This window comes from Drosophila ananassae (genome assembly GCF_017639315.1).
Source record: "Drosophila ananassae strain 14024-0371.13 chromosome 4 unlocalized genomic scaffold, ASM1763931v2 tig00000256, whole genome shotgun sequence".
NCBI classification, from domain to species: Eukaryota; Metazoa; Arthropoda; class Insecta; order Diptera; family Drosophilidae; genus Drosophila; species Drosophila ananassae.
Genome location: NW_025319050.1, coordinates 482,996 through 507,614, shown reverse-complemented (window position 1 = coordinate 507,614; position 24,619 = coordinate 482,996). Strand labels below are relative to the sequence as shown.

Below are 24,619 nucleotides of genomic sequence, written 5' to 3'. Positions count from 1 at the left end.
TGAGCGATCGAAAATGCCAAAACTTTGACATTCTTTTTAGGAAGATAGGACTTTCTATGTGTTTCGGGTCATCTGATCCGAACTTTGAACTTTCATATGGATTGGACGACCAAATCCTAAGCTGCGATCGGAAATATGATGACTTTGGTCTTATTGAAAATGGAAACTTGGAACTTTTTTAAAAAATTCTTTTATAAGAACTGTGTTGTATATGAAAGAATCGGCAAACTATATCTGATATTTGCAATCTGCATTTTCAATCTAAATTTTCAATCTAAATTTGCAAAATAACTGTTTATAATCAAAATATCCCTCTCTTTAAATATGTAATCAAAGTTCAATATCATGAAGAATTAGGGAGTTGACTAACAATATAGTTGTCTGATCTGAAAACTTTTCACACTGATGAAGAATATAGATACTTTTAAAGATGGGATATGATTTCTTCAAAGCATTCATCTGAACCCAATTAGTATATCCACCAAAGGTGTAAAAAGCAAAATTCTCAAGCTCGGTTCGACCTTATTACCCTTCTCACTCCACTACCAGAAGTCTACTCACTACCACCTCAGTTGTCACTCTCTGGCACTTTAAAATATTATCAACAACGTATTTTTTTGCATTTCAATCCAGAATCTCGGTTATTGCTGCCATAAAATAGCACAGGCCGACAATTTCAAACTTTTTTTTCCTCTCAGCCATGACTTTTTGAAAATATCAGATTAAAAACTCCAATTTAATTGAAGAAAATATTGTTTAACCACCTATAATAAATTTAATAAAATTATTTGAGTTTTTCCGTAAATCCAAATTTTAAACATGGTATGATCTACTGATTTTAATAAGAAAATAAAAATCTTCCATAGAAAAATGATTGGGGAAAAATCATAGAAGACCAAAAATTAATGTAGAAAATCTGAGATTTTAACTTTGGATGAGTATTCTAAAGATATGGTAACTGTTAGAAACCATTTTATAATTTTGCTTGGTACACATTCATTTCAAAAATGATATGTACTAGAAACAATGATGGTCATCGCCATTACACAGCCTACATAATTCAATACATGGTAAAATTTGATCAATTTCTTCTCTTAGGTGTACCGCGGAAACTATACCTATGTTTGTTCTGTACTTTGTTTCAGGGGTGCTTAATGGTTATGGAGCAGGTGAAATTATGCGTGGCGATTTTTTTCTGTTGGCCTGTGTAATTAAACTGATACTTACATTCTTATTTCTGACTAGATTCGATATTTTTGCTTCGACCTATGCTTCGGCTCCGCCCGAAGTTAGATTAATTTTTTTGTTTGGTTGTGTCAGTTTAGGAATAAAGTTTTTCAGCCTTAGAGAAACTCAACAATATTAAAATAATTTTTTTTTTAAATTTACTTTACAGAATTTGAGCGAACTCACTATCCGGATGTTTTTGCCCGAGAGAGACTTGCGGATAAAATTGGTTTGCCAGAGGCACGTATTCAGGTTTGTCTTTCTGTTCTGTTCAATTGTATTCTGTTTTAATACCCTTGCAGTGGGGTTTTTTGGAAAATGTGCTAAATTTGATATCTCCGGTCCTACTTGTTCGACTTGACATATGGTTTTCTGAAAGCTGTGTTTCATCAGGCTTCAAAATAGTTCCATAGCTTCAAGGATGTTTTTATCGAACTCCATTGGTGAGAAATGAAACGCTCCTCGATAGTTTTTTCCTCAGAATAAAACTTTATCAACTGTAATAATTCCGACAAGGATCAATTTCTAATATTCAATAAACGTAATACCACCGACAACCCCATATGTAATATATAGGTTGTATATACACTCAGAGAAACACCAAGAAATTCGTACTTAAACCATGTACAAACACACTTGAAAGTCGACCAAAAACAACTTAATTAACTCAAGAAAAAAAATTGCTCTTTCTCTTTTTTTCCAAAAATTTTTATTATACCCTTGCAGAGGGTATTATAATTTTGGTCAAAAGTGTGCAACGCAGTGAAGGAGACATCTCCGACCCTATAAAGAATATATATTCTTGATCAGGATCACCTCCTGAGTCGATATGAGCATGTCCGTCTGTCCGTCTGTCTGTCGGTTTCTACGCAAACTAGTCTCTCAGTTTTAGAGCTATCGAGTTGAAACTTTGCACACATCCTTCTTTTCCGCGCAGGTAGTACATAAGTCGGAACGGCCGGGATCGGTCGACTATATCCTATAGCTGCCATATAACTGATTGATCGGAAATGCCATAACTTCGTTGTTTTTTAAGATAGAGGGTCTTTACACACATGTTATATTTGACCAACATATCTTATGTACAAAATTTCATAAGGATCGGCCGACTATATCTTATAGCTGTCATACAACGATCGGAATTGGCATAACTTTGGTGTTTTTCAAGTTAGAAAGATGGGATTTGGTACAGATTCTATTTTACAATCTGATCTGCCAATTTTCATGAGGATCGGCCGACTATAAACGATCCGCTATATATCTAATAAAATAAGATGGGTGGCGCCACCTAGCGGACTGCGACTGAACTGCAAGGGTATATCAACTTCGGCTGCGCCCGAAGTTAGCTTTCCTTTCTTGTTCTTGTTTTCTTGCAAGAACAAAAAAAATCCCTAATATAAATCCAAAAATTTCTTCAATTATAAAAAAAAACCTTATGTAATTAAAAAACCTTTATTTTTTTAATTGAGTTAACATAATTTAAACCCTTTTATTGAACTAATTTTTATTCAAAGAGGTAAAACTTGGGAAGGCAACCTGGTCCATTCACGTTCAACAATGCTACTCTTTAACTATTCAGCCTTTGTCCAAACCGAATGGTTTTGTCCAATTATTTGATTACACCTCGTATTTACTATCGGAAATGCCATAACTTTTTGGTTTTTTACTTTCTATGGACTTTTATGGACTATAGGCAAGCTAATTCGATCTACCAAAGGATTGGATGACTATATCCTACAGCTGCACGATGGGAAATGACAGTTACTTGATTTGATATGACTGTAATTGAATTGGTAGTAAAATTCTCAAAGGGATCAGCCAACCAAATACGATCCGATACATATTTAATAAATTAAGCTAATACTTAACTGCAAGGGTATATCAACTTCAACTCTGCCCGCAGTTAGCTTTCCTTTCTTGTATTATTTGATATCAGTTGTTTCTTGTTGTTTTTAATACTCATTAGGAGTGTTAAACTCATTTTAATACTCTAGCGAAAATACTCAAGCGAAATATGATTATAAGGATTTAAGAAAACAACAGTTCAAATATTTTAAGACCACATTTATCTGAATAACTTAGAGCAATCTAAGCAGCTAAATTAAACAATTAAGCAATAAACATTAGGCAAGTTAGTGCTTAGTAAGTGAACAACTAAACAATAAAAAAGTGAGTGAGTTGACACTTTCGAAAAAAAACAAGGTTACGTAAATATATACCGTTTGTAAATTTACATTTTATTTTTTTTCTTTTCTTTTTATAATTCCGACAAGGATCAATTTCTAATATTCAATAAACGTAATACCACCGACAACCCCATATGTAATATATAGGTTGTATATACACTCAGAGAAACACCAAGAAATTCGTACTTAAACCATGTACAAACACACTTGAAAGTCGACCAAAAACAACTTAATTAACTCAAGAAAAAAAATTGCTCTTTCTCTTTTTTTCCAAAAATTTTTATTATACCCTTGCAGAGGGTATTATAATTTTGGTCAAAAGTGTGCAACGCAGTGAAGGAGACATCTCCGACCCTATAAAGAATATATATTCTTGATCAGGATCACCTCCTGAGTCGATATGAGCATGTCCGTCTGTCCGTCTGTCTGTCGGTTTCTACGCAAACTAGTCTCTCAGTTTTAGAGCTATCGAGTTGAAACTTTGCACACATCCTTCTTTTCCGCGCAGGTAGTACATAAGTCGGAACGGCCGGGATCGGTCGACTATATCCTATAGCTGCCATATAACTGATTGATCGGAAATGCCATAACTTCGTTGTTTTTTAAGATAGAGGGTCTTTACACACATGTTATATTTGACCAACATATCTTATGTACAAAATTTCATAAGGATCGGCCGACTATATCTTATAGCTGTCATACAACGATCGGAATTGGCATAACTTTGGTGTTTTTCAAGTTAGAAAGATGGGATTTGGTACAGATTCTATTTTACAATCTGATCTGCCAATTTTCATGAGGATCGGCCGACTATAAACGATCCGCTATATATCTAATAAAATAAGATGGGTGGCGCCACCTAGCGGACTGCGACTGAACTGCAAGGGTATATCAACTTCGGCTGCGCCCGAAGTTAGCTTTCCTTTCTTGTTCTTGTTTTCTTGCAAGAACAAAAAAAATCCCTAATATAAATCCAAAAATTTCTTCAATTATAAAAAAAAAACCTTATGTAATTAAAAAACCTTTATTTTTTTAATTGAGTTAACATAATTTAAACCCTTTTATTGAACTAATTTTTATTCAAAGAGGTAAAACTTGGGAAGGCAACCTGGTCCATTCACGTTCAACAATGCTACTCTTTAACTATTCAGCCTTTGTCCAAACTGAATGGTTTTGTCCAATTATTTGATTACACCTCGTATTTACTATCGGAAATGCCATAACTTTTTGGTTTTTTACTTTCTATGGACTTTTATGGACTATAGGCAAACTAATTCGATCTACCAAAGGATTGGATGACTATATCCTACAGCTGCACGATGGGAAATGACAGTTACTTGATTTGATATGACTGTAATTGAACTGGTAGTAAAATTCTCAAAGGGATCAGCCAACCAAATACGATCCGATACATATTTAATAAATTAAGCTAATACTTAACTGCAAGGGTATATCAACTTCAACTCTGCCCGCAGTTAGCTTTCCTTTCTTGTATTATTTGATATCAGTTGTTTCTTGTAGATCTTTCACCTTAAAAACATTTCATTTATTTAATGTGACTAAAACCATAAATTTAAACAAGACTATTATATGTATTTTCGAATTGATTTAGTAATTTTATTAAAAACAAGAAAGGAAAGTTAACTTCGGGCGGAGCCGAAGTTGATATACCCTTGCAGTTGTGCCATTTCCGATCGTTCGGTTATATGGCGGCTATTGGATATAACTATTTCCAACTGGCCGATCCCTATGAAATTTGGCAAGATTCTATTTTGGGCAAAATAATCTGATTTGCGTTTGCCCAAATTAGAATCCATAAAAAGTCCCATCCCATCCTTCCCATATTTTTATTATTTAATATTACTTTTTACTTGTATTTGGAAAAAATAGATATATTTAAAATTTTCTTAAAATTTGAGCTACTATTGGGAACATTGGAGCTTTTTATTTTCGTCTGATTAAATTTACTAATCACTAATCCTAATTCTATCGAATGCTAGTCGATTACTAACTAACTAAACAAACTAACTAACGAACTAAAAATACTAAAAACAAATTTCCCGTTTTTATACCGTTGCAGATGGTATTATAATTTTGGTCAAACATGTGCAACTCAGTGAAGGACCCTGTAAACTATATACATTTTTGATCAGGATCACCTCCTAAGCCGATACTAGAATGTCCGTCTATCATTCTGTCTGCCTATTTGTTTCTGCCCAAACTAGTCTTTCAGTTTTAAAGCTATCGATGTTAAACTTTACACATATCCTTCCTTATTTTATACGCAGTATATAAGTCGATCGAGCCAAGATTGGTTGACTATATCCTCTACCAGCCATATAAGTGAACGATCCACAACTTTGGTATTTTTGAAGATAGAAGTTTGGGGCTTTATCAACATTTTTTTGTTTTTATAATTTACTATATAGTGAAACTCAAATAAGGGTCGGCCTCTCATCTGTTTATTTATTTGAATAATTTTTAATTGAATTTGGGGCAAATTGATAGTTAAATTTTTTAAACTAACGTTCCAAATTCCAAATCCTTGTTAAATTATAAATACGTCATAATACTTCAGAACCACTGAAACTATCGAAATATACTTAACATCTTTGGTAAGGTTTTTAATTATTTCACTTTCTTGAATATCAAAATATATGGAGTAAAGTTTTGGTGTTTATCTTAGCAGTATATGACGCACATGCTCATATCGACTCAGGAGGTGATCCTGATCAAGAATATATATACTTTATAGGGTCGGAGATGTTTCCTTCACTGCGTTGCACACTTTTGACCAAAATTATGATGCAAAGGTATAACAATATATGAATATATAAAGGACAAGAAAGGAAAGCTAACTTCGGGCGGAGCCGAAGTTTATATACCCTTGCAGTTCAGTCGCAGTCCGCTAGGTGGCGCCGCGCATCTTATATTATTAGATATATAGCGGATCGTATATAGTCGGCCGATCCTTATGAAAATTGGCAGATCATATTGTTTTTCGCAAAATAGAATCTGTACCAAATCCCATCTTTCTAACTTAAAAAACAACAAAGTTATGACAATTTCGATCGTTGTATGACAGCTATAGGATATAGTCGGCCGATCCTTATGAAATTTTGTACATAAGATATTTTGATCAAATATAATATGTGTGGAAAGTCCCAACCCTCTATCTTAAAAAACACCAAAGTTATGGGATTTCCGATCAATCAGTTATATGGCAGCTATAGGATATAGTCGACCGATCCCGGCCGTTCCGACTTATGTACTACCTGCAAGGAAAATAAGGCTGTGTGCAAAGTTTCAACTCGATAGCTTTAAAACTGAGAGACTAGTTTGCGTAGAAACCGACAGACAGACGGACAGACGGACAGACAGACAGACGGACAGACGGACAGGCTTATATCGACTCAGGAGGTGATTCTGATCAAGAATATATATACTTTATAGGGTCGGAGATGTCTCCTTCACTGCGTTGCACACTTTTGACCAAAATTATAATACCCTCTGCAAGGGTATAAAAATCATTTTCCCTTAGCATTAGCGTTACATTTGTAAAATTTCAAGCAAAACTATACATTGCAAATGCATCTCTGCACATTGGCCCCATCTGTTGAAATTTCGGGAGAACACGATTGACGATTGATCTATTTTTACATGTTTATACTTATACTTATAGGTATAACCTATACAAACAACCATTAAAATTATAGGATACAAATATAGGTAATAACAATGATTAATTCTTAATTAAGTCTTAATTAAGACACTGCGTTGCACACTTTTGACCAAAATTATGATGCAAGGGTATAACAATATATGAATATATAAAGGAAAATCATTTTCCCTTAGCATTAGCGTTACATTTGTAAAATTTCAAGCAAAACTATACATTGCAAATGCATCTCTGCACATTGGCCCCATCTGTTGAAATTTCGGGAGAACACGATTGACGATTGATCTATTTTTACATGTTTATACTTATACTTATAGGTATAACCTATACAAACAACCATTAAAATTATAGGATACAAATATAGGTAATAACAATGATTAATTGGCAAGATTCGAGTACACCATATGTTTTATGCCTGTTGCATCAGTGTCCAAGTTTCATTGCAAACAATGAAACATCACTCACTTAAAGGCGGAACTTTTTTGCTAAACAGCCAACCAAAGTTAAATACCTGGCCAGAATTTGCATCCGATTCCCTAACATGGATTTCAAAATATATGTACATATGTGCCCGACATAATTTAATTTATACACAAAAATAAACAAAATGTCCCGTTACCATTTTATGCATGAAAATCAGCTAACGATAACTCACACATACTTTTTTGAGAAGTCAACCCTCAACCTTTCATCCCCAAGGCCACTGTACTATTTGTAATAAATGCTTTAATCATGGTGTGAGATACATATTTTGCGCTTTGGCCTTAATTATTTATATAAGTGAATAAAAACAATTTGACTGTGAAAACACTTGAAACTCCTGCGACTTTTCTCATAAAATTTTCTCTGCTATTATTGAGGGCGAAACCGAACTACGTTTAAGAACTCAAGTGGAAACATGTTGGTTCAAGTAGCACCGGAAACAGTACCGCTCAGACATAAATGTCATCAAGAAAATATTTAAGCATACAAATATAGTAATGCTGTTTCACCACCCCTTTTGTCATTATATTTAAGTTTCAATTTTCACAGAGGGGTGCGTGTCTGCTTGACGGCATGACTAAAGTAAAATCTTTGTTAAGACTAAAGCATTTTTATACCCTTGCAGAGGGTATTACAATTTTGGTCAAAAGTGTGCAACGCAGTGAAGGAGATATCTCCGACCCTATAAAGTACATATATTCTTGATCAGGATTACCTCCTGAGTCGATATGAGCATGTCCGTCTGTCTGTCTGTCTGTCTGTCTGTCGGTTTCTACGGAAACTAGTCTCTCAGTTTTGGAGCTATCGAGTTGAAACTTTGCACACACCCTTCTTTCCTTTGCAGGCAGTATATAAGTCGGAACGGCCGGGATCGGTCGACTATATCCTATAGCTGATATAACTGATTGATCGGAAATGCCATAACTTTGGAGTTTTTTAAGTTAGAGGGTTGGGACTTTCCATACATGTTATATTTGATCTTATATTTGATGTTATATTTGATGTTATATTTGAAAATATCTTATGTACTAAATTTCATAAAGATTGGCCGACTATATCCTATAGCTGTCATAGAACGATCGGAATTGGCATAACTTTGGTGTTTTTTAAGTTAGAAAGATGGGATTTGGTACAGATTACTCTGTGTTTTTTAAGTTAGAAAGATGGGATTTGGTACAGATTACTCTTTGGGCAAAATAATTCAATATGCTAAATTTCATAAGGATCGGCCGACTATATACGATCCGCTATATATCTAATAACATAAGATGCGTGGCGCCACCTAGCGGACTGCGACTCAAGTGCAAGGGTATATAAACTTCGGCTCCGCCCGAAGTTAGCTTTCCTTTCTTGTTTATTATTAACATTCTACTCTTGAATATGCGTCGATTGATTGAACTATCTTGATTCGACTTCTTGTTAAAAAGATATTTTTTTCAAGAAAAAGAAAGAAAAGTTAACTTTGCACGGAGCTGGTGTTGATATACCCTTGCAGTATATCGGCTATAGTTTACCGATCATTGTGAGTATTTTATCCTAAACAAGAAAGGAAAGCTAACTTCGGGCGAAGCCGAAGTTGATATACCCTTGCAGTTCAGTTGCAGTCCGCTAGGTGGCGCCACGCATCTTATATTATTAGATATATAGAAGATCGTATATAGTCGGCCGACCCTTATGAGTTATGAGAAAGAAAGAGAAAAACATTGACAACCCGAATTGTCAAATCATAGCTATTACTTTCTTTTTTTCAGCCTCCCAAAGGGAAGGTGCAGACCGAAGCCATCATCATGTTCGGCAACAAGCGTTAAGCTTATTGAGCGATGGCCTTCTCCCGGTGTCAATGCAATACACTATCATTATTTTGCAATAATGATTCATGGCCTCCTCGACTTCAAATTTCTTCGAGCTCTGCAGCGTTTTAAGATAGGTGTTGCTGCTGAAGAAGTTGCTCTTCTGCTTCGCGATCAAATACATGCGCAATGAAATTCGATTATTAAAATGTGCTGTAGTACCGTACAGTTCAAGGACCAGATTCTGTCAACAGTTTCGGGTTATATAGATTCTGTCAATAAATTGTGAAATGGGTGACTTGGGTAGAATCGAAAGAGCGCGGAAGCGCAGTCACAATGTCCGGAACTGAAATTGGAATTTTTAATACTGCCCCTCGAAAACCGCAATGCCTTTCAAAGCCGAGAGAACTTATGCTCATGAAAGAGACTCTCATAAGAAAAAGAAATAAGGCGCTTTTCGAAGGAGATGAGTCCTTTTAGGCACTCGGGATTTCTGGGAAGTGGGAGCTAAAGAGACCTAAAGAGTTGGCATGGCGACAATAGTTATATTTGCCGGACGGACTGGAAAATTTTCTTGACAAATAGAAATCGTTGCCAACGTTAATGAGAAATTAAGAAGACATAGCGAGAATGTTTAATCCACTTACATGCGAACGGAACCATGTTTCGTCACAAAAAACACAAATTTCCGTTGGTACTTCGTTTATATTCTTGTGATCCTTTTTCGTTGTTTTTCTCGTTTCTGTGCCAGTTTATTCTTCGAAAGTTGTGCTCTTGCCCCCATATAACGATTTAACGTTATATTAACTACATTATTATAGAGTATAATGCAACCGAAGTTAGCTTTCCTTTCTTGTTTTTTTATAACCTGGCAGAGGGTTCTATAATTTTGGTTTGGTTTGGGTTTTTGGTTTTGGTGTGCAAAATAGTGAATATTTTTGATCAGGATCACCTGCTGAGGTCCTCACTTCATATTTTAGCCTCAGAGTAGCTTTCTTTGCGTTCGGACGTTTATTTTCTGCTAATGTCGCCGCTCGTTTGTTCGGAGTGCAGTGGGGAAGTTACTGCTACGCAGCTTCGTGGGTGTGAGGCCGTTCGGTGCTCTGAGGTGCTCTATAAAACTTCTAATAAACATTCCAAAATTACTGTGGCAATGTGATAGTTGCGTCATTGGAAACGACTCTCATTCAAAAATTTGAAGGTTTTGGATCTGGAATCTTTTTACATGACCATTAATGCAAAATTGGATCTTGCTCGTCTGGACCCATGGATGCTTCAGAGGGGTCTCAAATTGTGACACCCCCTACTAATTCTACTAATGCTGAAAATAAAAAGTCTTCATTGGCCCAGATCCCCACTGGGTCAAAAGTGGCTGTCCCAAGAAATAAGAGGAATAACCCAAACAGGCGTATTGTTGGACATGCACCCAGCTGTGCGCAGCTCCAAGTTCTTTCCACCTTAAAATACCTGCACATTGGTAAATTTGCCACGGCTACCCAACCGGAGGCACTGTGCAAATATGTCGCTGATAAGTTTCACCTGGACCCCAGTGATATAGCCTGTGCTAGATTGGTTAAAAAAGATGCTGATATCAACGCTCTAAAATTCGTCAACTTTAAATTGGGAGTTCCCGAGCAACATTTCCCCGCTGTCTTCAATGTTGATTTTTGTCACTCGTTTTCTTCATAGAGAGCCTGCTAAGGTTATTGACCTCCCTGCGAGACTCCCTCGATCAAACCCTGGAGCGTCAAAAAACCCCCAGTAAGCGGCGCCACTGGAGCCGTTATTTTTCCCTCTTCATATTCTTCGACTGGTCATCATATTCTCCCTCTCCTGAGCCGCCAACAACATTCCGCGCTGGCAGTTATGGAAACTGTTGATGTCACTTCCTACGATATTCTGCTCCCGTTAATGCACTATTTGCTCCAACAACAGCAGCTGATCCCAAGGTGGGCTGTTTGCATATTATCTTCGCTTGTTCGACCTCCAGCAACAACAAATGGTTCGTTATCGTCTTATTGTGAGCCCCTCTCTGTTTATCTTATCATTCTTGGATGGGTTGTCCACTGTGAGACTGACCACTCGTGCTCACTTTTCGGCGTCTGGGGGAAATGTTTGTTTACATCTTGGTCTGGAGCGTAGAGCATCGCTACGAGTGGATGCTTAAAACTATATAAGCTCTATATCTTTATCTTTACCTGTCACTGGATTCGCAGGGCGACTGGACATTCATAGGTCCAATCTGGAGATTAAGGAAAATTTATGTGTGTCCACGTTGGCTATCTTGGAAGCTATGCGTTTGGGATATGGGGCCTCTAGCATCAGGACCCTGCCAGTGCCTTCACATATACCACACTGCCGCCCAATTTCTACAGTGGACTGCATGGATCGTGCTGCCTTGGGCTCTAATAAGAGCTTAAAAGTTTTCTTCCAAAATATATCTGGAATGCGGACCAAATCCCGTCCAAATCCAGGGCATTCAGGTCCCTTTTATCATCATTGATCGTATATCCCACCAAACAGCGCATTCCAATCGCATGAAATCGTTGTCTTGGATGATATTTTTAGCATGGGCCTCTCCCAAGTAAATAATATTTATAATGATGTATCGAAAATTCTGGATCTGATATTTTTAAATAATGTCGTTCATAGTAAAGTAGAAATTTGTAATGTACCATTAAGTCCGTGTGATATGCACCATAAGCCATTGTTGATACACATTGAATTTTATAGTTTTCTACCTTCCCCCTCACCTATTTCTTATTATCACTTTAATAAGTCTAACCTTTCACTTATTAATAACGCTATTGTAAGTTTTGATTGGGGTTCCCTTTTTTCGGGTGGCACGATTGATGAGTGTTATACTAAGTTTTTAATTGCTCGTTAGGGTTCGAAGGTCGTGCAATCTGCCTTGGTACACAGAGGGTCTAAAAAACTTAAAGAATAGAAGGGACAAATTTTATAAGCGATTTTTAAAGACAGGGGAACAAATGGCTGGTGAGTTGTACCGGCAATATAAGCGGGAGTTTGAATTCCTCAATAAATTTTTATACAACCAATATATTACTGATGTTGAAGCGAGCCTCATATCCAACCCTAAAGCTTTTTGACGATTTGTGAACGGGAAAAAATCATCCTCTGATATATCTTCTTCCATGTCTTATGGAGGTTTGGAAGCTAACTCCGATAAGGGCATTTCTGAACTTTTTGCGAAATATTTTGCCTCAAACCTTGAGCCGAAGGTCTCCTGGGATGAGCAGGAGGTTCTTCAAAAAATGTTGCCTCTTCTTGAGGTTGGAAGCTTGGACACACTAGATTGTGACATTGTTGAGGCCTCTAGTCATTTTAATGAGTCGCATACACCTGACTTAGATGGTATCTCCCCATTCTTCATTAAAAGTTGTATTGCATCCTTAACCACACCTCTGCAACTTCTGTACTCTTTATCATTATCATCGGGTAAGTTTGCTTTTCGATGGAAAATTACCTCGATCGCGCCTATTCATAAAGGTAGCAGCAGGGCAGACGTCACTAACTATCGGCCTATCGCCAAGATATGTAATATTGCCAAGTTACTTGAGCGTATAGTCACCAAAAAGCTAACATTTTTGATTCGTAACTTTATTTCTCACAATCAACATGGATTCTTGCCTGGGCGATCCACCACAACCAACTTAGTGGTTTTCTCTAAGCACTGCCTGGAAACCTTTGAACGCCGATGTCAGGTTGATGCCATTTATACGGACTTCTCTAAAGCCTTTGATAAAGTTTGCCACGCAGCCCTAATTGCTAAATTGTTCAGATTAGGTGTTCATTCCTCCATGTTAAGTTGGTTGGAGTCTTATTTGGCAGACCGACCATGCCACGTTCCCATTGGTGATGCCCTCTCGAGTCCCTTTATTGCCTCATCTGGCCGCAAGGGAGGCTTTGGGGCCGCTCCTATTCATCATTTTCATCAATGACATCTCCTTTTGCTTTCTTTATTCGAACTTTTTGTTATACGCGGATAACCTTAAAGTGTATAAAGCCATTAGCTGCATTAGAGATAGCTATCTACTGCAGGATGATTTGCGCCGAGTCTCTTCTTGGTGCGCCCTCAATCTTCTTCCTCTAAATTTAGCTAAATGTCATTTCATTCGTTGCAGTAAGAGGGCGCTAGACTTATGTACTTCCTATGCAATTGGCAACCATAACCTGCAGCTCAAGGAGGTGGTTGATCTTGGCGTCTTTTTTGACTCAAATTTAAAATTTTCCAGCCATTCAGATTTTATAATGCCTAAGGCGTATGCCATGTTGGGTTTTGTGAAGAGGCACACAGACCAATTCAAGAGCCCGTACGCGAAGCTCAGTGTTTACGCCGGTCCGGTCGAGGCTGGAATATGCCTCTATTATTTGGAGCCTCGCAAATAAAATAAGTTCCAATAGAGTCGAGCGGTTGCAGAAAAAATTTTCGAATCTCTAATTTCTTATTATTCGTATTTACTAATTTCGTATTTACTCTCTTGCTCTCGCTCTTTTGTGCAATTGAATTTTATCTTTACGACAAGCTCACTTTTGAGAAAATGCTTAGAATCATCTAAGGCGCCAACTTAAAATTTTCGAATCTCTAATTTCTTGACACTCGCTTCCGCACTACTGTTCATTTTTACACGCTTCGTTTTTGTTCGGACGAGCGCCGAAGCTTAGAGTTTTTATTTGAAAAAAATATGAGTTTATTATTAAATAAGCAAATATTAAGCTGATTAGCTGATTAATTCAACATAAAACAAAACAGATTTAACTACAGCTGAAATTTTTTTGTAAGGCTATATTTTGCGACTTCTTTGACTGCTGATCTGCAAATTTCACGCTGATTTAACACCTATATATAAGGGGCGTTGAACCTGTATTATCTTTTTCACTTTTTTATGTTGGTTGTGATTCCTTACTGGCTTTTTTGATTTTTAAACGTGTGAAGAGTTATCGGTATTGGCACGTTGACAATGGTACCCACGCATATTAAGTGTGAGAGGATGGTTTTCTTTAGTGGTCTCATAGGTTTATTAATGTGTGGATATGTTAGATATAGTTTTACACAATACAAGATTTGATCTTAACTTATGCGTCGTTTCTGTTCTATTTCTTGCTTAAGACTAACTACTCGCAGCTTTATTAACAGTCTCGTTCTACTATTCGATAAATTATATAGCAGCTTCTGTTATCCTACATTTGACTGTTGCTCCGCTGTTTACATTCGGCCTTTCCTGAAAAAATTTTCAGCGTCCTCGCGAGATTCGTAGGTGGGGTCGTCCTTCCAGTCATCGTCGTCATCTTGGTCATCTTCTGGAAGTTCACACCAGCGCTTTATCTTGTCGGATGCATAAACCGACTTATAATGTCTCTGCTTTCGTTGGGCCTGGGGAATATCTTTCACTACATATCTGTCGTTTGGCAACACCTTGTTGACAATAAAAGGTCCTTTATAGCGAGGTTCCAATTTTCTATAAGTACCCGTGCTGCTTGGCTCGTTCTCCACCAGCACAATATCTCCTAGCTTATATGGTGTTTGCTTAGCGTGTCTTGCGTCATACCGTTTCTTGGCTGCAGCTCTTTGATCGTTGACTCTAGTTGCAGCGTCTGCTCGTAGCTTATCCAACTCGACATCTGTCATCAGCATCTGCTCTTGATTCTGGATAACGCTGGTCAGTGTGTTCTTTAAAATATCTCTGGGCTCTTATCCATAAAGAAGCTGAAATGGGGAACATTTAGTTAGCTATTATTTAATTTAGGTAATAATGCTCCACTGGATAGATCGTAGCATTTCGTCCCATCGCTATTCGTTCTCATTCGAAGGCAGTAGCATGGACAAAATAATTCTGCTCGTTCTCTCTGCATGACCGTTGGCTCTCGGTGTCCTTACGACCTTACGAACGGTTCGACTTTCGAAGTGAAAAGGTCCGAGGTGATCCATGAGTACCCATAGCAACTTGTTGTCGTATTTTCGAAATAGGCGATCTTGCTCTATTACGTACTCATCGTTCTCGGTTTGCTTCCCACTTGTCATATCAGCTACGATGTTCTGGATCTTCTCATCTTGCAATTGTATTGCGAATAACCAGTCAGCTTCGTCTATCAGGAAATCTTCAGACAGGCAGTCTCCATTTCATGTGCGCTTTTAAAAGGTGCTCGGTTCAAAGCATCAACGTGGCACATCAGTATTCCGGCGCGATGTACAATCTCGATGTCATATTCTTGAATCCTTAACCACCATCGTGCAATTCGGGGTATAAGTTCCTTCTTATCCATTGAAGACTTCAGGTCATTACAATCGGTAACTACTCTAACATTTTTACCGTAAACATAATACTTAAATCCAACGACTCGACGACGGCTAGAGCTTCCAGCTCGTAACTGTGCTAATTTTTCTCAGACTTTGATGTTGCTCGACTAAAATAAGCAATTGGCTTTTGTTGCCCCTCCTCGTTTTGCATCAGTACGGCGGCCAAACCCACAGCACTGGCATCTGTGTGTAATTCATGTTCTGAATTTAGGCGATAAATTGTGATAATAGGTCTTGACTTAGGCATCTTTTCAATTCGTTAAACGCATCCTCTTGGCGCTGCTCCCATTTGAATGTTTGTGCTTTTCGCTACAGCATACGTAACGGCTCTTATATAATATCCGGCGACAAATTTCCGAAAATATCCTGTGAGTCCTAAAAACTGACGTACTTCGGTGACATTGGTCGGTGTGGGGAACAGGGAAATAGCATTCGTCTTTACTTCTCCCGGGTTGATACCTCCATCGTGAATTTGATGTCCTAGAAACGTAATAGACTGTTCATACAACTTGCATTTATCCAGATTTAGAGTTAGTCCGCACTCTCGCAATACTGTAAGGACTCTCTCTAGCTTGGCATACGTCTCCTCGAAATTATTGCTACCAATAAGAATGTCGTCCATGTTGTGAATCGTATCTCCCTTATGCACTCGCTTTTGTAATTCTGCCATGAGAAGATTGAAAATTGCTTGGGCATTCTTTAGCCCAAACGGGAGTCGCTTAAACTCGTAAAGTCCATCCGTGGTGATGAATGCTGTAAACTTTCGGCTTCCAGGTGCTATCTCAATTTGGTAATATCCGCTTTTTAAATCCAGTGAGGTGAAATTCTTAAATCGTTTCGCCTCTTGAAGACGCTCTTCGATATTCGGGACCGGAAAATTCTCCTTCTTTAACAACTTGTTCAGACGGCGGTAATCAACACATAGTCGGTCACTACCGTTCGGCTTTTTGGTCGGCCGTTGATGCGTACCACAGGGCTAGCATACTCTGACGTAGATTGTTGGATCATATCCTCCTGCAATAACTCGTTCAACATCTTGGCGACAACTTCGTTCTTTGGCTCGGGAATTCAGTATGGTGGCTGGGAAACTACTTGGTTGCTCTCAACATCTATTTTGGCTTGGACAATGGTTGTTTTTCCTATTCTTTGCAATCCTGTAGAGAAGACATCTTCGAATTTGCTCAACAACTGACTCATTTGACTTCTTTCCTGATCGTTTTGCATATTAACAAGAAGCTTATGAGTACCACGTTCGCTTCCAATGGTTTCTGGTTGCTGCATCGGTTGCTTGACTTCAGCGTCCTCTGCCGTAAACTTTAGGGATATCTGGGCGCTAATAATGATATCCTGTCCCAGCAATAGGTCTTCTTGCAAAAACTTGTCATCTGCTACGTATAACTAGGCATCAATGGTCTTCCCTTCAACTTCCATCTGGGTAACGACTTCTTTAGAAAGAATACACGATCCTCCACAAATTCCTCTAATCCTCATAGAGCACTCATGCCGATCTGCATTCAATTCTTCCGCAACTGACTGTCGAATGATACTAGCTTGGCTACCCGTATCTATAAATGCGTTATAGCTCTTTGAATTTATTCGGACTATTTTGGTGAATAACTTGTCTTGATTTGTTGCTCCTAAGCGCATCACCTTTGCAGTTTGGCAACTTTCCGTGATTGCATGAAAAGTATTGCGCTGCCTTGATATTTGTATAAATTGTCAATAATAAAAACGTCTCGTCCCAATGATACGCACCAACCACTTTGTTGACACGATCGATGAACTGGTTCACTGATATAGCGTTCTCGTCTCCTGAATCAAACTCTGGCAAAGTGTCTGCGATTTCCATTACCGACGCTTGTCTCACGTTGTTTCTAGCTTGTAGATTAGGAATATCGTCTCCTGTGATATTCCTCCTGATTTCCTCTGTGCGTTGCTGCCTATTAACTCCATCATCTGCATTTGGCCTCTGCATGCTCACCAACTGCGCCATCATATTCTTCAGCTCGGTTATTTCATTTTGCAGTTGTGAAATAGCTGCTGCTTGTGACGTCACCGATTCCTCTCGTTGACTCACGTTTCCACTAGCTTGTGGCATCTCCGGATTCGGATTCAGCGACTCCGAAAACAAATCGTAAACATGGTCTGACCTCCAGACCCGAAAAAATATATTTTTTTGTGTGGCTGTGTTATATAACAGCTTCTGTTATCCTACATTTGACTGTTGCTCAGCTGTTTACAAGTGTGGGTCAACATTTTGGCCTCTACCGCTTCCAAAAATGAAATTTCGCAGTAGACCACGTTTAAAAATGTTTTTTTTTATACGCTTGCAGAGGGATATTTTGGTCAAAAGTGTGCCACACAGTGAAGGAGACATCTCCGACCCTATAAAGTATATATATTCTTGATCAGGATTACCTCCTGAGTCGATATAAGCATGTCCGTCTGTCCGTCTGTCTGTCGGTTTCTAAGCAGACTAGTCTCCCAGTTTTAGAGCTATCGACTTGAAACTTTGCACACATCCTTCTTTTCATTGCAGGTAGTACATAAGTCGGAACGGCCGGGATCGGTCGACTATATCCTATAGCTGCCATATCACTGATTGATCGGAAATGCCATAACCTTGTTGTTTGAAGTTAGAGGGTTGAGACTTTCCACACATGTTATATATAATATCTTATGTACAAATCTTATTTCATTAGGATCGGCCGACTATATTCTATAGCTGTCATAGAACGATCGGAATTGGCATAACTTTGGTGTTTTTTAAGTTAGAAAGATGGGACTTGGTACAGATTCCATTTTGGGCAAAATAATCTGATTTGCCAAACTGCAAGGGTATATCAACTTCGGCTCCGCCCGAAGTTAGATTCCCTTTCTTGATTTAAATAGTTTTTATACCAAACTTTTACAACAGCTAATATATATTTATAAAAAATTTAGCAACAACTTAAAGAGCTATAAATTTTTGTTTATGCTAGGTGTGGATTATTTTCCATTCTTACTTCCTAAACAAATAAAAGTACCCAAAAGAATTTTATTTTGAGAATCTATACATTTAAAGGTTAGTTAAATTAAAAATAACTTTTATAAAAGAAACCCCGGGGAAGTCGGGAAACTTTTTGTTTTTTTCATGAAAATTACTCTCCGTTTTGTGAATATTCCGTTTGCATATGAAACTTTTAATATTAAATATTAAAATAAATTTTAATATTATTTTTTAGTGTATTTTTTGGGTTGTTTCAATTAAAAAAAAATATATATATATTTTAAAGAAATATAAATATAACGAATTTTAAAAATTGTTATCTATTTTAGGTTTGGTTTTCAAATAGGCGAGCAAAATGGCGCCGTGAGGAGAAAATGAGAACGCAGAGGCGATCAGTGGATAACATTGGGAATAGCAGTGTTCGATCTAGTACTGTAGCAAACAACACTTCCGGAGGAGCATCGTCCTCTGTGACAACTTCTAACAATTCTACACCAGGTATCATAAACTCAACAGCTTCCGGTTCGGAACGACCATCATCAGATGTCATTACCACAAATAACCTTAGTGAAACACCTAATGGACCAAGCGTATGTTATATATTGTTCATTCATCCGTATTGAGCGATGGCTTAACTTATCTCTTCATAGGTTCTAGGCGGGGATGCTAATTCTGCACATACGAGCTCAGAAAGTCCACCAATTCAATCGGTAGCACCGCGAATTCCACTGAACACTGGTTTTAATACAATGTACCCATCTATCCCGCAACCCATTGCTACAATGGCGGAAAATTATAAGTATGTTTGTAAATCTTAATAGTTTTATTTGTAATGAGAAAGAAAAGCTAACTAAAGCCGCAGCTGATATTATTATACCCTTGTTTTTTGTTTAGCTGTTTGGTTTTCACTACAATAGCTACATTTTCTAATTCTAAAAATTGAAGGTGTTCTTGAAAACTTGTAAATTGAAGACTTGTAAGTGGAAGCATGGTGTATGAATCGCATGAACTGCGATTGGTCCTCAAGAATAAGCTTCGTACGGTGGCTTAGAATTTTTGGTAGATTAAAAATTGCGCAGCATTGTTCCCCAATTTTTGTTGGAGGCTCGATGCTTCCAACATAAGGTATGGAAGCAGGTGAAGTACCTAGACGTGACCTTTGGTGATCGGTTATGCTTCGCAGCACACCTTGCCAATCTGAACGATGGATTAGTCAGTATGGTTGGGATATTCCGCCGATTTTTAAGAAGTAAATGGGACCTGAGCAGAAGAGCTGTCAGCACCACATATGGCATATGATCATTTTGTTGATTGTGCAGCGAGGCAGTCTTGAGAGATACAGGCAGAATCCTTAGTGGGCACAGGCTGATTTTGTTGGGATGTATGCTCCCCGCAGAGATACAGCGTAGAGCCGTAAGCTACAAGCTCAAGAAGGGGCTGCGATGAAAATAACTGAAGGAAACTTGGAAAGATTAGGGCCATTGAATGAAATTTGTTGCATGAGTGTGTTTTGTCAGACTGGTAAACTCGATGGGATGAGAGTGTGTATGGGTGGGTCACTTACATGTTCATTTCAGATGTCTCGCTATGTCCTCGGCATACATTCTTGCATACTTGGCACCTGGCAGATATTCCGGAATACCAGTGTAGCTCGAGAGAAGAGACCTGGAAACATGTTCTCTGAGAGTGTCCGCTGTATGATGATCTTGGAAAACTGGATGGGTTGGTTGTAGTTCAGTGTTTATCTTTAGACATATGCGCTCCACTAGCGATATGGTTTGATAGGTTGAATATGTTTTCGAAAGAATTGCGAAAGCATGGTTCGCCAATCGTTATAGGGATTAGGTACATTAATTGGCTTCTCCAGGTACATGACTCTCCAAATGTCGAAATTTTTTACATAACTGTGGTCTTGATTATGGACCAATTCTGTAAAGTTGTCGTGGAATCGAGCCCATTGCAGATTGTCCCCGTCAAACTTTGGGATATTGGCTGGTGTCATAACGAACGTGGAGGTGGCAGTCGGTCTTTGTTTAGATACAGGTTTTGCTTGTGGTTCAGTGGTTCTTGTACTTGTGGTTCTGAGGATCTTCACTGGTCTACTAACCGGAAGGTGTTCCTTGATCTATAGGTTTTCATCAGTAATTTTGAAGCCGCTGGGAAAGACCTGATCTTTATTGTATTCCATACAAAACAAGAAAAGGAAAGCTAAAGGTGATAGCCGAAGGTGATATACCCTTGCAGTTAAGCAGCAGCTTATATTATTATTATAATATTTCAGATCGTTTATAGTTGTCCAATCCTTATGAGAATTTCACCTTCGAATCAATCAAGCAACTTTGAAAATAGTAAGGTTGTGCCTATATCCAGCTATAGAATATAATCGACCCTTATCCTTATGAAATTTTGTAGATAAGATATTTTGGCCGAATATAACATGTGTGGAAACTCTCTCAACCCAACTCTCTAACTTAAAAAACACCAAAGTTCCTGATCAAGAATATATATATTTTATAGGATATTTTAAATTTTACTCGATCCTAATACAGCTATATGATGTAGTCATTTTTCATTAATCCACAGCTCACCCTTAGGATCAATGACACCCACATGCTTGCAGCAAAGGGACGCGTATCCTTACATGTTTCATGATCCATTATCGTTAGGATCTCCATATGCTTCAACGCATCACAGAAATCCCACTTGTAATCCAGCAGCTGCGCATCAACAGCCACCTCAGCATGCCGTTTATTCAAATAGTTCATCAATGGTCTCATCAAATACAGGTATGACTGACTAAAGTTGTGGAAATATATGCTATTAAGAAACTCATACATATTCGTTTCAGGTGTCATATCTGCAGGCGTCTCGGTGCCTGTTCAAATTTCAGCGCAAAACGTATCGGATCTAACGGGAAGTAATTACTGGCCGCGTCTTCAGTGATCTTCAATTTTTAATTTGCCTTCTGACCTTTTGTCAAAGGCTACAGCTGCGGCAATAGCTGTTACCCATGCAACTAATGAAAAATACCCACAGAATTATACAGGATTTTCAGTTGTCAGTAAAATTGCTTCAGATTTGAACAATATCCCACCGAATTTAAACCGTCAGACACGAGAATCTAGATTAATTAATATAAATATGGGACACGAAAAAAATGCATGTTTAAGATCAGGTGTTGATGTTGTCATACGTCAAGGCCTTTTACTTCCGATATCGCCATCCCTTTCATGTTCGTCTGAAGGTACCAACATCAATTTTCATCCTGATTATAAAATAATCTAATATATTTATGTAAATGCCATTTCGTATCAGTTTCGTTGCTCAAAACTTTGAAAATTTGACAGAGTTAATAACCGAATGTCTCCGTATAAATAAAACTACTTAATTTATGAATTTATAATTAAATTATTGATAGTTTTTTGGTGGAATTATAAAAATATAAATCACTATGGACGGAAGTCCACGAGGTGACGACCTGCATGCCTTGGCGTGCGCGAGGAAACTCTATATATAGACGAAGAATTAAAAATTTTCTGAAGGCAACCGATCTAAATGAATTATATACCAATCGAAAAGTATTGTTTCAATTAGATAATTTTTGTCGAAACATATTCCAAAAGTTGATTTGGGAGAAATTAGGGTGAAAGTAAAAAAATTTTTAATCACTAAAGTGGGTCTGGTGGACAAATTTGGTACCTCAATCGACATTTCATTCAGAAGTTATTCGAAAAATTCGATTTTTTTTCTTCTTCAAAATGAAGCCAGTTTGCGTCGGTTTGTCGGTTTGTGTATTTGCACTATTTTTTTCTTAACAGTCCTGAAAAAAAATTGGAAAATGTTTGTTACACACATATGACAACTATTGTTCTACATCTTTTTGAAATACCTTAAGCTGACGTCCAAAAATTAAAAAAAACTTTGTTAATTAAAAAATTTATAATTTTATAATTAAGAAAGATATTAACAAGAAGGGAAAGCTAACTTCGGGCGGAGCCGAAGTTGATATACCCTTGCAGTTCAGTCGCAGTCCACTAGGTGGCGCCATGCATCTTATATTATTAGATATATAGAAGATCGTACATGGTCGGCCGATCCTTATGAAATTTGGCAAATCAGATTATTTTGTCCAAAATAGAATCTGTACCAAGTCCCATCTTTCTAACTTAAAAAACACCAAAGTTATGCCAATTCCGATCGTTGTATGAAAGCTATAGGATATAGTCGGCCGATCCTTATGAAATTTTGTACATAAGATACACTGTCCGACTGAGAGACTAAAACTGAGAGACTGTCCGTTTCTACGCAAACTAGTCTCTCAGTTTTAAAGCTATCGAGTTGAAACTTTGCACACACCCTTCTTTCCTTTGCAGGCAGTATATAAGTCGGAACGGCCGGGATCGGTCGACTATATCCTATAGCTGCCATATAACTGATTGATCGGAAATGCCATAACTTTGGTGTTTTTTAAGTTAGAGGGTTGGGACTTTCCACACATGTTATATTTGACCAAAATATCTTGTGTGCAAAATTTCATAAGGATCGGCCGACTATATCCTATAGCTGTCATAGATCGATCGAAATTGGCATAACTTTGGTGTTTTTTAAGTTAGAAAGATGGGATTTGGTACAGATTATTCTTTTGGCAAAATAATTCGATATGCCAAATTTCATAAGGATCGGCCGACTATATACGATCCGCTATATATCTAATAATATAAGATGCGTGGCGCCACCTAGCGGACTGCGACTGAACTGCAAGGGTATATCAACTTCGGCTCCGCCCGAAGTTAGCTTTCCTTTCTTGTTTTATTTCACTTTTCACTTTTTTTTAAGAAAAACAAGAAAGGAAAGCTAACTTCGGGCGGAGCCGAAGTTAATATACCCTTGCAGTTGAGTCGCAGTCCGCTAGGTGGCGCTACGCATCTTGTATTATTAGATATATAGCGGATCGTATATAGTCGGCCGATCCTTATGAAATTTGGCATATCGAATTATTTTGCCAAAAGAGGAATCCATTGAAACTCCCATGCTTCTAACATGAAAAACAACGAAGTTATAGCATTTCCGATCAATCAGTTATATGACAGCTATAAGATATAGTTGGCCGATCCTTATGAAATTCGACAAATCAGATTTTTTTCCCAAAATTGAATCTGTACCAAATCCCATCTTTCTAACTTAAAAAACAACAAAGTTATGCCAATTTCGATCGTTCTATGACAGCTATAGGATATAGTCGGCCGATCCTTATGAAATTTTGTACACAAGATATTTTGGTCAAATATAACATGTGTGGAAAGTCTCAACCCTCCAACTTAAAAAATACCAAAGTTATGGCATTTCCGATCAATCAGTTATATGGCAGCTATAGGATATAGTCGACCGATCCCGGCCGTTCAGACTTATATACTGCCTGCAAAGGAAAGAAGGGTGTGTGGAAAGTTTCAACTCGATAGCTTTAAAACTGAGAGACTAGTTTGCGTAGAAACAGACAGACGGACCGACGGACAGACGGACAGACGGACATGCTCATATCGACTCAGGAGGTGATCCTGATCAATAATATATATACTTTATAGGGTCGGAGATGTCTCCTTCACTGCGTTGCACACTTTTGACCAAAATTATAATACCCTCTGCAAGGGTATAAAAATTATTTTTCAAAATTTGCTCGTTTGATCCTTTATATTGCACGAGGAGATAGCTTTTGAGATGACGCAACTTTTGATATATCGCTCATATCTGGCAAAATCCGTTAACTCAAGATATAGTCCTGTAAGTGCAGCTACCCATTTTGTGCAGCCTCCTGTGAAGCTTGCATTTACTTATACATGTGTGTGTATTTGATTGGCAACTTTGCTTTTTGGAGTCTGCATATATTTGGTCAATACCCTAAAAAATATGGAGTATATCTTCTCAGATTTTAGTTAATTTATTTAAAAT

General features: G+C 37.8%; 2 protein-coding genes across 7 annotated transcripts in view; both read left to right on the top strand.

The window, feature by feature from the left end:
* Positions 1–22,081, top strand: part of LOC6504547 (paired box protein Pax-6) — a 48,440-nt gene extending 26,359 nt beyond the window's left edge. For 2 of the 6 annotated variants that reach the window (XM_044718016.1, XM_044718014.1), the window contains 5 exons: positions 1,397–1,467; positions 19,003–19,263; positions 19,324–19,472; positions 21,236–21,459; positions 21,522–22,081. In XM_044718016.1, coding sequence (XP_044573951.1) covers positions 1,397–1,467; positions 19,003–19,263; positions 19,324–19,472; positions 21,236–21,459; positions 21,522–21,616 — 800 coding nt within the window. In that variant the 3' untranslated portion in view covers positions 21,617–22,081. Of the gene's footprint in view, positions 1–1,396; positions 1,480–19,002; positions 19,264–19,323; positions 19,473–21,235; positions 21,460–21,521 lie in introns of all 6 variants that reach the window. The other 4 variants (XM_044718015.1, XM_044718013.1, XM_014903679.3 and 1 more) reach the window with 3 other exon arrangements.
* Positions 12,205–13,834, top strand: LOC123258140. Its single transcript, XM_044718017.1, has 2 exons — positions 12,205–13,453; positions 13,511–13,834. The coding sequence occupies exons 1-2, from the start codon at positions 13,245–13,247 to the stop codon at positions 13,773–13,775; spliced, it is 474 nt and encodes a 157-aa protein (XP_044573952.1). The 5' UTR covers positions 12,205–13,244; the 3' UTR covers positions 13,776–13,834.
* Positions 22,082–24,619: the final 2,538 nt, after the last annotated feature.

Coding starts and splice junctions, on each gene's coding strand:
- LOC123258140 (XM_044718017.1), top strand. CDS start 13,245: ATGCCCTCTCGAGTCCCTTTATTGCCTCATCTGGCCGCAAGGGAGGCT. Junction 13,454..13,510: donor TTGCGCCGAGTCTCTTCTTG/GTGCGCCCTCAA, acceptor CATTCGTTGCAG/TAAGAGGGCGCTAGACTTAT.